Source organism: Cibotium barometz, chromosome 1 (genome assembly GCF_041138505.1).
Source record: "Cibotium barometz isolate CiBa-2024 chromosome 1, ASM4113850v1, whole genome shotgun sequence".
Classification (NCBI taxonomy): Eukaryota; Viridiplantae; Streptophyta; class Polypodiopsida; order Cyatheales; family Cibotiaceae; genus Cibotium; species Cibotium barometz.
In genome coordinates, this window is record NC_141046.1 from 18472714 (window position 1) to 18483603 (window position 10890).

The window sequence follows — 10890 nt, forward strand, 5'->3', positions numbered from 1 at the left end:
ATGATCACATTTGCATTTGTATTGTATAAACATGACTCATATACTTCTGTTCATCGATTTCTTTTGAGAATGCAATCTTATATACTACTATAAATCTTCTTTTGAGAATGCAATCTTATATACTACTATAAATCTAAATTTGAATAGGACTTTGTCGCATAAAAATCATTCAAAAGTTCTAGCCTTATTAACCTATGTATTCAACATAAGATGAAACTTAAAAACAATTGCAATTATTACAACTTATCAAGGAGCACTAGGTGTAAGAAATCGCACCTATGCATACAATTATGTACAAAGAAAGGGTGAAAGTAACATGTGCACATGTAATAGTTGTAGATGGTCTCAATACAAATTGTTGCGATTCCAAATGTCACATGTTATGCATAGAAACACATGTTTACAATACTTTAGAGAAGTTGAGAAGGAGTCTTCTTTAGATGTGTGCGTAAGTGCCTACATCACTCATGACTCAAACTTCCTTTTCTATGGAACCCCACTAAAAATGGGGTTACTCTAGCAATTCAACATGTTATAATCTTGTGATTAAAAAGCTAACTCTCTATGGATTTTACCTTTAAAAGTTGATGCTCTATGTAGTTTACTTTTCCATATACAATTCTTTGGTCGACCCGACATGAAATATGAGAAAAACAAACCCTGTGCATGATGGTCCACATCTTACCACTGTAGAGTTATGATGGATCTCTCTCTCTCTCTCTCTCTCTCTCTCTCTCTCTCTCTCTCTCTCTCTCATATGTGGTCCCCTAGATCTCTTCTACAGTTTAGTGCCATCATATCAAGTAGGTCTTCTAGTCTATTTGCATCCCTTTATTTATCTTTCTTCTTTTACCACTCTATTGTAATTGTGAAAGAAAAGTTCCTCTCTTTTTTCTTTTTAATAAGTGATTCACATGACATGTACCATCATACAATAAAGTCCCACAAGGTGGTACCAACCACAATTCACTTCATTGATGTGTATCATCATGGCAACCATATGGTTCCCTAACTTTGTCGATTGGAAATTATTCCACTGTATGAATAGTGTCACTTTAATCTAAACTTATATTTTTATCAATATTCCATGCAAGTAGAAGAATGTGTATCATCCTGGCAACCATATGCTTCCCTAACTTTGTTAATTAGAAATTATTCCATACAAGTAGAAGAATGTGGCCATCAATGCATTATCATGGTATTAATGGAATATGCAATCATATCTCTCTCTCTCTCTCTCTCTCTCTCTCTCTCTCTCTCTCTCTCTCTCTCGTCTCCCTAGTCTCTATGTCTCTCTCTTTTTTCTCTTATGAACTTTTTCCCAAAGTAGGCATGATGTTGAGAATCCTTTTTTTTCCTTTTCAAGAAGTTAATCACATAGCATATATACCACACACCAAAGTGCCACAAGGGGGGTACCACCCATAAGAACCCTTTGCTTGATTAATGTGTGTATCATCAAGGCAAAATTATGATTACTTGACTTTGTGATTTCAAAGTCATTCTATTATATGAAGAGCTAAATAGATGATTTCTCTAATATGTCATGCAAGTGGGAAAATGTGATCATGTGTCATTATCATGGCAACAATACATGACATGAGTTGCTAGCTTTAAAAAATGGGAGTTCAGGTTTTATGAACTATTTTGAAAAAAAAAGTGTGCTACTTTTTATTTATAACTAGGTGATGGAAGCTTGTAGTAAAGCGCTGTGGTGAACAAGACCATGCATCATTTACTTACGTTTTTGTGAATCATGTGTGGTTTTTCAAGAGTAACAGAGCAACTGTATTAGTCAAAAGAGAAGCTTCATTTGAAACTTGTAGCTTTGATTGGTTTCAAAGGAAGAACTATTAATGGTGAGTACATTAAAGGGTGGCCAAGAAATGGCTTTGTGAGTAAGAGCTATTAATGGTGAGTACATGAAAGGGTGGCTAAGAAATGGCTTTGTGAGTTTGGTTCCTTGATGGTGACAATGAAGAAGGGACTTGGACTCTAATGTTAGGATTCAGTGTTGTGCAATGTGAGGATTCGAAGTCGTGCAGCAATGTGAGGATTCAAAGTTGTGCAATGTGGGACAATCACATTTGGTCAATGATTCAAGAGTTCACAACTTTATGATTGGGATACCTAATGGATGAGCTTAAAGAATCTATCTTTTTCTGCATGCTTTTTGCTCCACATAACTAGAGCGGGATGATTCAAAGCTAATTGTGGGACCGGGGTATAGTTTTTGATGGGCACCTTCAAAATGGTGGGAGGACCACAAATTCAAAATGTAGTGTATTTTTTGACGGCCCTCAAAAATTTATGGGTGTATTTGATGGCCGGGATGCCCAAAAACAAGCATGACGGCAATATATGGGTGTATTTGATGGGCTAGAGTGCCCAAAAACAAGCATGATGACATTAGAAATCAAGCTCGAGTGGGATGGAGATGGGCGGGCGGGCAAAAGACAATCTGTGTCCTTGCGTGCACATGTTATCACACATGTGCATTGTGTACTTTCTACTTTCAAGCCAAGATCCCAATTTTTTTTTATAAAAGTCCTTGCGTGGAAAAGGTCTTGCAAGGAAAAGGAGCTTTCCAGAGTCTCTACAATAATGCTGTGCAAAAGGGCCCTACGATTTGTGGAAAATCAAATTCGATTAATTAGTTGAGATTGATTTTGGATAAGTGAAAGATTTTTCAACCTTAATTGGATATGGTTCTACAACCTTAGTCCTATCAATTTACAATTTACGAAATTCTATACAATCTGTAGATGACGTGACAGCTGACGCACGTAGCGCGAATCAAGACGTCACGTCACGGCCTAGTCAGCATGTATGTGTCGGCGGCGGGCCCACGTGTCGCCGCGTCCTGTTCTTTCCCACTGCCGTATTTTAAAATAAAACAAAAATAATTCTTTTTAATTTTCTTTTTCAATCCGTTCAACGATTCAAGCATAGCTTTGCAGTGGTGATTAGACTTCATGATCCAGTGATTATGATGCTTAATCCACCCTTTAATCCTGCACACGGTTCGTCAATTGTCTGTTTGCGCTGCTTGAAGCGCTCGCTTTTGCATCGGAAATTGCGAAAACTCTGCAGCAATCTGCAACAAAAGAATCTCAGAGATTAGAGCTAGCATTTGTTGGAAATTTTCTTGATTAAAAATTCCCTAAAGCTGCTTCAACGCCATAGCCATGGCCTGCTTCGCCAAGCAACATTTCTTGCCCGTAAATCCATCGCAAGAAGAGTTTGTTGCCATCAAGGAAAACAGACTACCACTTCATCCAATTTTTCATCAACAATCTGTCGACATTTCAAGGAGATCATCAAACAGACTCCTATGGAGAACCTTGCCTCTGCAGAAGAGAAAACTCTGCAGTTCTGTAGTAGTAGTGCCACCTCTGCACAGAGAAACCTTAAAATTCTCCCCGATGAACAGAGGAACCCAAAAAGCCCCCCCTTTGTACAGGGAAACCCTAAAATTCTCCTCTCTGCACAGAGAAATTCGAAGGCTTCCCCTTGGGCACAGAGAAACCCTAGGGTTTCAACAATCTAGGGCAAAGAAGGCCCTGTTTCTCGCGTCTGCTTCAAGCGCCTCCTACAGTGAGACGGTGGAAGAAGGATTGCTAAGACTAGGTGGGCTTTGTCTGTCCAGGAGAGATTTGCAGATTGTTAGTGGAGCTGCCAGCACCATCATCTTCGCTGTGGCCAACAAAGTTCTCTACAAGATGGCCCTGGTCCCCCTCAAGGAGTACCCATTCTTCCTTGCATTGATCAACACATTCGGGTATTTATTACACTTCTCTCATTTTTTACATCAGTTCAGAAAGATCCAATTTCATTTTTCTGATTGACAAAATTTCTGAACATAACATACCAGAGAACTTTTGGTCCAGTTATTTATTTAAGCCTCTCAAGAAAGATTTTTTAATTTAAAAACTATGAAAAAAAATGCAGGACTCAGTCTGTTATGCAGTGTAATTTTCAGTTTAATTTGTAAGCAATGATTTAAAAATGTGTAAAAAGCCTCACACATTTTGGTGTGTTAATTTACCCCCCCACACACCCACCACAACCCCCACCCCTCCTAGTTCACTTTAGAATCTGATGGTGCAGATTCAATACCGATCGCGACGTCTTTTTCCAACCATAGATCCCTCCTGAAACATGGTGTGTCACATAGTCACAACAAATCAACGGCCCAAAATTGCCGCGATCGCGATGCCTCTTTCCAACCATAGATCCCTCCTGAAACAAGGAGTGACACATAGTCAGGAGAAACAATCCCCACCCCACCCCCCCCCCAACACACACACACCCTCCCCGCCTCCCCCTTGTCTTCTTCAAATAGCAACTAACAGGAGGAAGGTCGGGGTCCCAGGGACTGAGTCTGGCTCTCGGAAGGGATCGGACTCTTTCTAGTGACTCCACGAGTGCTTGGGGCCAGAGGGTCGCACTCTCTGGTATGTAGTCAATGGCCTCTGTGATCCTTCCGTCCCTGTGGAGCCTGAATGGCATCCCTCTGTCACAGGCGGAGGCAGTTGAAAGGGGAGAGAGAGAGAGAGAGAGAGAGACAGAGAGACAGAGAGCTTACATGGTCCTCTTGAAAAGTGAGAGATAGATCGTCCGCAGGGGCCAAATATGACACATGTGACCAAATACAAGCCCTAAGCCACAATAGCCTAGGGTGAGATAAAAAACACTACTAAGAATGAGCTTTTGTACCTTGGTCATCTAAATATATATCTATCAAAGACAAAAGGGGTTTTGCTTGTTGGGGGTACGAAATTTCTGGATGATAGAGAGAGAGAGAGAGAGAGAGAGAGAGAGAGATCCTCTGGACAGTGGGTGTATATGTACACATGCATGAGAGAGAGAGAGAGAGAGAGAGAGAGAGAGAGAGAGAGAGAGAGGAGGAGGAGGAGGAGGAATTACATTATTGTCTATGAAAGGCCAAAATGACCTATGAGACCAAAGACATAACATGAAGATCATGAAGGTCTTGATCCAAATCTGTGGTCCAGCAAAAGAAAACATTAAAAAAAGAGTCCTACTAATCGAGAGAGAGAGAGAGAGAGAGAGACAGAGAGAGCTTACATGGTCCTCTTGAGATAAAAATATGGTTTGCGGGACCATGTATGCTGTGTAACTTTGGGTTGGATTCAATGGCAGAGAAACATAGGTTTGCATTCCTTTTTCGAAGCTATGCTTTGTGTGTCAAATGCCGAAAGCTGATTCTGTTGGCATCATTGTGGTGTGCACAGATATGTTCTGGTTTACTTTTCTATTCTATACATGCGATACCAGGCAGGTATCGTGACAGATGAGATGTTGGAACTTCCAAAGTCCCATTTTGCTCTTTCAGGTGCCCTTGAGGCCCTTGGTGTTGCTTCTGGCATGGCAGCTGCAGGTAAGATGGATGGAGCCCTGGCTTTTGAATGCATCCTCAATTCAGTATCTTCCAAGTGGGCATTTGTATACAAAAACCTTAGTTTTATCTAGGTGTTAACATCATACACCTGTTTGTTTGTGTGACCGGGTCAAAACAAGCAGCAGTTCTGCCAGGGACATCGATTGCTATTTTGTTACAGGTGCTAATTTTGTGACAGTTTTATTTGATTAATTTAAATCATGTTTAGCTGTTTTGAGTTTCTTGAGGTTAAGAAAAGATGGCATTCTTGGGCATGTTTATGCAGACTTTTCTAGTCTGGCAACTGGCTCTTTCTATGGCATTTTTGAAGAAGCGTTTTTCTTTCGGTCAAATTGTGGGATGCATGATGGTTCTTACTGGAGTCGCTATTGCTCTTACTGGGTAAGTAAATTGCAATGCCTCTTCGTATTCTTTTTGGGTTCAAAGGAATTGCAAATATGTGCATGTGCAGACTGTTATCTTCTCGACATATGGGGTATGGTCAAAACTCCACAGATCATGCAAGGTGTAACAAGGGTTAGCAGTTAGCTATTGGAGAGTTGGTTAATAATGCCATAAAAGCTGGGTTGTTAATACCGCCTGGGCCCAAATAAAAGAGTGGGTGTGTCCTCTTATGGTTAGACAGGTTGCCACCGATTTCTATTGCCAGCTTCTTAGTGCTGAGCCGCATTCTGATCTGAGACAGGGCACAGAGGAAGGTTTGGAATGCATTGCCACATTTGATCACCAAGGAGATGTGTGCCGCTCTGGATGCCCCTTTTTCTATGCAGGAGTTCAGTCATGCTCTTCATGCCTTACCTCATGGTAAGTGTCCAGGGGAGGATGGCCTGTCCCCTGCTTTTTTCACTACTTTTTGGGATGAGATTGGGGCTGAGATAACATCGGCTTTGCAGGAGATGTGGGACATAGGTTCTATGCCTTCTTCTCTCACTGAGGGGCTTATTTATCTTATTCCTAAGAGCGGGGATAAGACATTGATTGGCCAGTGGAGCTATCACCTTACTTGGGACTGCCTATAAGATTCTTGCTAAGGCAGTGAGCATCAGGTTGCAGCCAATTTTGCAGGATGTTATTCAAGATACCCATTACACGGCAGGAGCATCTTTGATAACATTTTCTCGTTTTGGGAGGCCGTCGAATGGGCTAAAGCGAGCAATCAGCCCTTAGCCATTCTGCTCTTGGATTTTGAGAAGGCCAATGATAGAGTGGATTGGGACTTCCTTGAGGGTACTCTTAGTCATATGGGCTTCTCTCAGAGATGGATCAAGAGAGTTTCATGCATGTATCGTGATGCCCATAGTAGAGTTCTTGCTTGCGGTGATAGAGGAGAGCGGTTTCAGATTTCTCGCTCAGTACAACAGGGTTGCCCATTAGCCCCTTTATTATATATCATAGTTGCAGAGGCCATGAGCATCTTTCTCCATTCCACTGCTGGTATTTCAGGATTGAGGTTGCCTCTTCGTAGTCATGAGGAGTTGGTTGACTTTGAGTTAGATGATGACACAGCCTTGTTTTTGGAGGCTTCACATATATGCTTATGTTCCTTCCGGGTAGCACTAGAGGAGTTCTGTTTGGCAGCAGGGGCACTCATTAATTGGCACAAATCTGTTGGTTTTTGGGTTAGTGATTCACCGAGAGTTGATTGGGGTGCAGAGCTTGGTTTTACTTGGATCAGCAGAGGATGCACTGCTAGATATTTGGGATGCCAAGTTGGGATTGATATTTCTCCTGCACAGCAGTTTGCTCCGGTACTTATGAGTATCCGGAAGAAGCTCCTCCATTGGAGCTCCAGGAGATTAGATTTAGCCTCCAGAGCTTTGGTGGCTAATCAGATTTTGCTTGCCTCAGCTTGGTTTATTGCCTCTTGTTGGTGCTTCTCTTGTGCGTGCATTGGCCAATTGCGAAGATTGATCCGCAATTTTCTCTGGTCGGGGCTTGGATGGCACCTCAGACACTCGTGCCAGGGTAGCTTGGCTCACAGTTGAATATTATCGATCCGGATGTTCAGTGCAGGGCGTTGCTTTGCAAACTTGTGGTCAGAGGTTTCCTACCAGGCACTGAGCCTTGGAAGGATTTTTTCTTGTCTCAGATTTCCAGATGTACACCCAGGGTCGGGAGAGACTGGATGCCCAACACACGTTTTTTGTTCACAGAGGCTGATATTAGGGCACCATCTTCCCCTCTTATTGCAGCCATTGTCAGAGCATGGAGAAGCATGAGATATTTTTTGCGACAAAGGCTTCCTAGGTCTTTGGACGAGGCTGACCGACAACCTATTATGTGGAACGAGTTCATTAGGGATGAGGTTGGTCGGCCACTTGGTGCATCTCGTTATATGCAATGGTCAGGATGGGAGAGATGCACATACACAGTTCTTGCATGGAAGACCTTTAAGAGTCTTCCGGAGGATCGGAGAGTTACATCCACTCAGCATCTTAGGGGCTCCTCTCGCATTCGTATTGATTAGATTGATGCAGCTATTCCGCATGAGTGGCTTTCTGGGACCTTTCACGGAGACTATCATCCGAGTTGGCTGGGAGTTTTTTCGAGGATAGGCATACCTCTGCAGGTCATTGCTCTGCCAGGCCAGGAGGATACGGATTTTCTCATTTATTCTCTCATGCCTAGTGGGAGATTGAGGAGATGTAGTATGGAGGAGATTATACCAGATACTAGGCTTAGTCCAGTGAGGATTGTTGGTCGCTCGGGGAAGCACTGGTTCATTGACCCTTCTCCTCAGATAATGACTCATGGCTCTTGGTGTTTGTGGCTATATGGTGGCAGTCCTATCAGATATCTTCAGTGGGATCCAGGAGAGTGGGAGTGGATTGATGCCTTGGATCCTTTGAAAACCCTTACTTTTTTAGTTTCACTGTTCGGAATGCCAGGCTTCTCCTCACTCGACAAATGCATAGGATCCCTACTCTCAAGCCTCATTGGGAGAGCTATGATATTTCTCTAGTGATGTAGCTCTAGAACTCTGTGGTTTTTGAGCCTTCTACGTCTTAAATGCAGGAAAACTGACCCAGCTATGTTTTTGTTGTGTGAATGCAGGAGTGGAAGCGGATTGGGATTGTCTGGGGATCAGGCTGGTCTTTTCTGGCCTCTGTTAATGATTTTTTCATGTGCTCTTCAAGCTAGTTCAACCATCGTCAAGGTATACCCGCATATTTCTTTCAAGTTTGTTGGTTGTAAAGATTTTTGAAGATAATTATGGTAATCTAACAACCAATATAAAGAAGGTAAAAGTTCCTTGTAGCCCAGGCTCAAAACTTTCATTAATTTTCTCTTTGTTTTCTGACTCAAATTATATCTTGGTTTGCAGGAGTTTGTTTTTAGGAATGCTTCAAAGCGCTTGAAGGTGGTGGTTGCATAAGTCTATGCTTCTGTTAATCCCTTTTTAATTAGTGGTTTTCCTTGCTAATCACAACTGTCACTATATCTGATCAAGTCAATGTAATGTCTCTATGTTTGGTCAGGGTGGTTCAGTAGATATATTTGTTGTGAACTCCTTTGGATCAGCCTTTCAGGTAAGGTATAGATATCCTTAAAAAACCCCTGCATTAGATACCATGTGTATCTCTTGCACGTTGCAACCCCTATCACTAGGGGGAAAGTTTGATTTTTGAGGGGCATTTTACCTGTTTTAGCTATTTTGGCCCACTTTTTACGTGTGAAATTCTAGCTTACCCATCAAAAAATACAATAAAATGTTTAAAGTATACATATTTTCAGTCAGAAAAGTAGTTTTTGATAAGGAAGGCATCCCATTAAAGATCAAGCCTGCTAGGGGGTTGCATAAGTTGTGACTCTATTTTCCTCGCTGGATTTGCAGGCTATTTTTGTTCTTTTAATGTTACCCTTCCTGTTGCAATTGCGGGGAGTTCCATTCACTCAGTTACGCGGCTACATGACAGATGGAGCAGGTTGTTTGTTTAATATTGGCTCCATGAGTACAGGTAATTAAAATTCACATCTGCTTATGTTTTGGGGTTTTGTTAACACAAAATGTTATTGGCATTTATTTTACTATTGGAAATCTGTTTCATGCAAGAAAGATCACCCTGTGAGCTCTCTTTGATGCACGGTTTCATCTTGCTTAATAAATTGAGCTTTTTTTTTGGCCTGCAGAATGTTCCGGGGCCACATTGCTGACATTAAGTTATGTAGTGGTGAACTTGGCATTCAATATTTCACTTCTCTCTCTTTTGAAGATGTCATCCGCGGTTGTTTCGTCCCTCTGTTCAACCCTTGCAGGTAAATAAGCTCTCCCATATCATTTTGAGTGTTGGGATCTGTTTTTGCTTTTGTTTCTTTGCCGTATTGAGAATGGTGATTTCATGGCATTGTTGGGGGGGAGGGGGGTGTGGGGTACTACCTAATGTGTCTTAAATTGCACAGCATGACCTTGAATGTGCATTGCCCATCTGCAAATAGTTGGTCCTTCTTACAGGGATGTACTCTTTGTTTTGTTTTGTTTTTTTTTTTGTGGGTGAATGCAGTGCCACTTTCAATCTACATGTTCACTCTCCCTCTCCCATATATTGGTGCCACAGCTTCTCTACATCCACGCTTTTTGGTCGGCACCACTGTTCTACTGAGCGGGCTTGCTTTTTACAACTTTTGTGGTTGTGTCAAGAACGCGAAGCATGAGTAAGTCAAAGCACCAGAGCAAGTGCAAACAGCATGGATTAGCAGCCAAACTCGATTGATCATCATATCAAAAGATCAGAAGTAGTGGCAGAAACCTTGGTCTATGCAAGATTCACACTTAATGGATTCATATGATTTGCCCCTTGCAACTATAGTGAATAACAAGGGGGCCAGTGGGAAAAAACCACCCTTCAAACTCTCATGTAATATAGCATGCTTCAAGCAGCAAAGGTGTAAATGTGGAGGAAAACCACCACTTTTTAGGAAAACATTCTGATATTGCTTTGTATCATGTAAGAAGTACATGATGCAACACATCTACTCTTCATAAGGTCTGACACCTCTTTATAGGAGGGGTATTCATTGGATATTACATATATAGCAATAAAGCGATGCTTGTGTATAGGTGAGGACTACTATTTGTAATTCTTGGAAGTTATTGGAAATGTGTGTGAAAGGGTGCATTGAAACAGTGTATGCTTTGATCATGTTATGTGCAGGCTTGAACAGGTTACACAAGATAATACTAGACTATACCTTACTCTAATATTAGTAGACTAAGGTATAGTCTAAGGTATTATTAGACTATAGGTTTGGCACACCTTTCAAGCCCCAAGGACACTTACCTTCGAACATCTCCCTTGTTGCGACTAAATATGGGAAATTATCCTCCCACTTACATGTAACTTGTTTGGCATTGCATCAAATCCATCCCAACAATCTCAACCCATCTTGCCTCTTAACAATGATAAATCGCGTCTTATTGGGCATCCAAGCTCAACCAAGAGGCTTCTCTTCATGCCTTGAAAGCT

At 41.7% G+C, this 10890-nt stretch overlaps 1 protein-coding gene across 1 annotated transcript; it reads left to right on the forward strand.

The window, feature by feature from the left end:
* The first annotated feature begins 2941 nt into the window (after positions 1 to 2941).
* LOC147641682 (protein CLT2, chloroplastic-like) lies at positions 2942 to 10533 on the forward strand. The gene is made up of 10 exons (XM_086798308.1): positions 2942 to 3781; positions 5259 to 5404; positions 5548 to 5585; positions 5691 to 5806; positions 8480 to 8582; positions 8751 to 8786; positions 8905 to 8955; positions 9261 to 9384; positions 9557 to 9682; positions 9928 to 10533. Exons 1-10 carry the CDS (start codon positions 3189 to 3191, stop codon positions 10080 to 10082), a joined length of 1488 nt encoding a protein of 495 aa, XP_086654434.1. The 5' UTR covers positions 2942 to 3188; the 3' UTR covers positions 10083 to 10533.
* The last annotated feature ends 357 nt before the right edge of the window (positions 10534 to 10890 follow it).

Excerpts from the sequence above, each read along its gene's own strand:
- LOC147641682 (XM_086798308.1), top strand. The coding sequence starts at position 3,189 with ATGGCCTGCTTCGCCAAGCAACATTTCTTGCCCGTAAATCCATCGCAA. Across the intron at positions 5,807-8,479 it reads GTCGCTATTGCTCTTACTGG|GAGTGGAAGCGGATTGGGAT; the intron begins GTAAGTAAATTG and ends GTGTGAATGCAG. Across the intron at positions 8,956-9,260 it reads CCTTTGGATCAGCCTTTCAG|GCTATTTTTGTTCTTTTAAT; the intron begins GTAAGGTATAGA and ends CTGGATTTGCAG.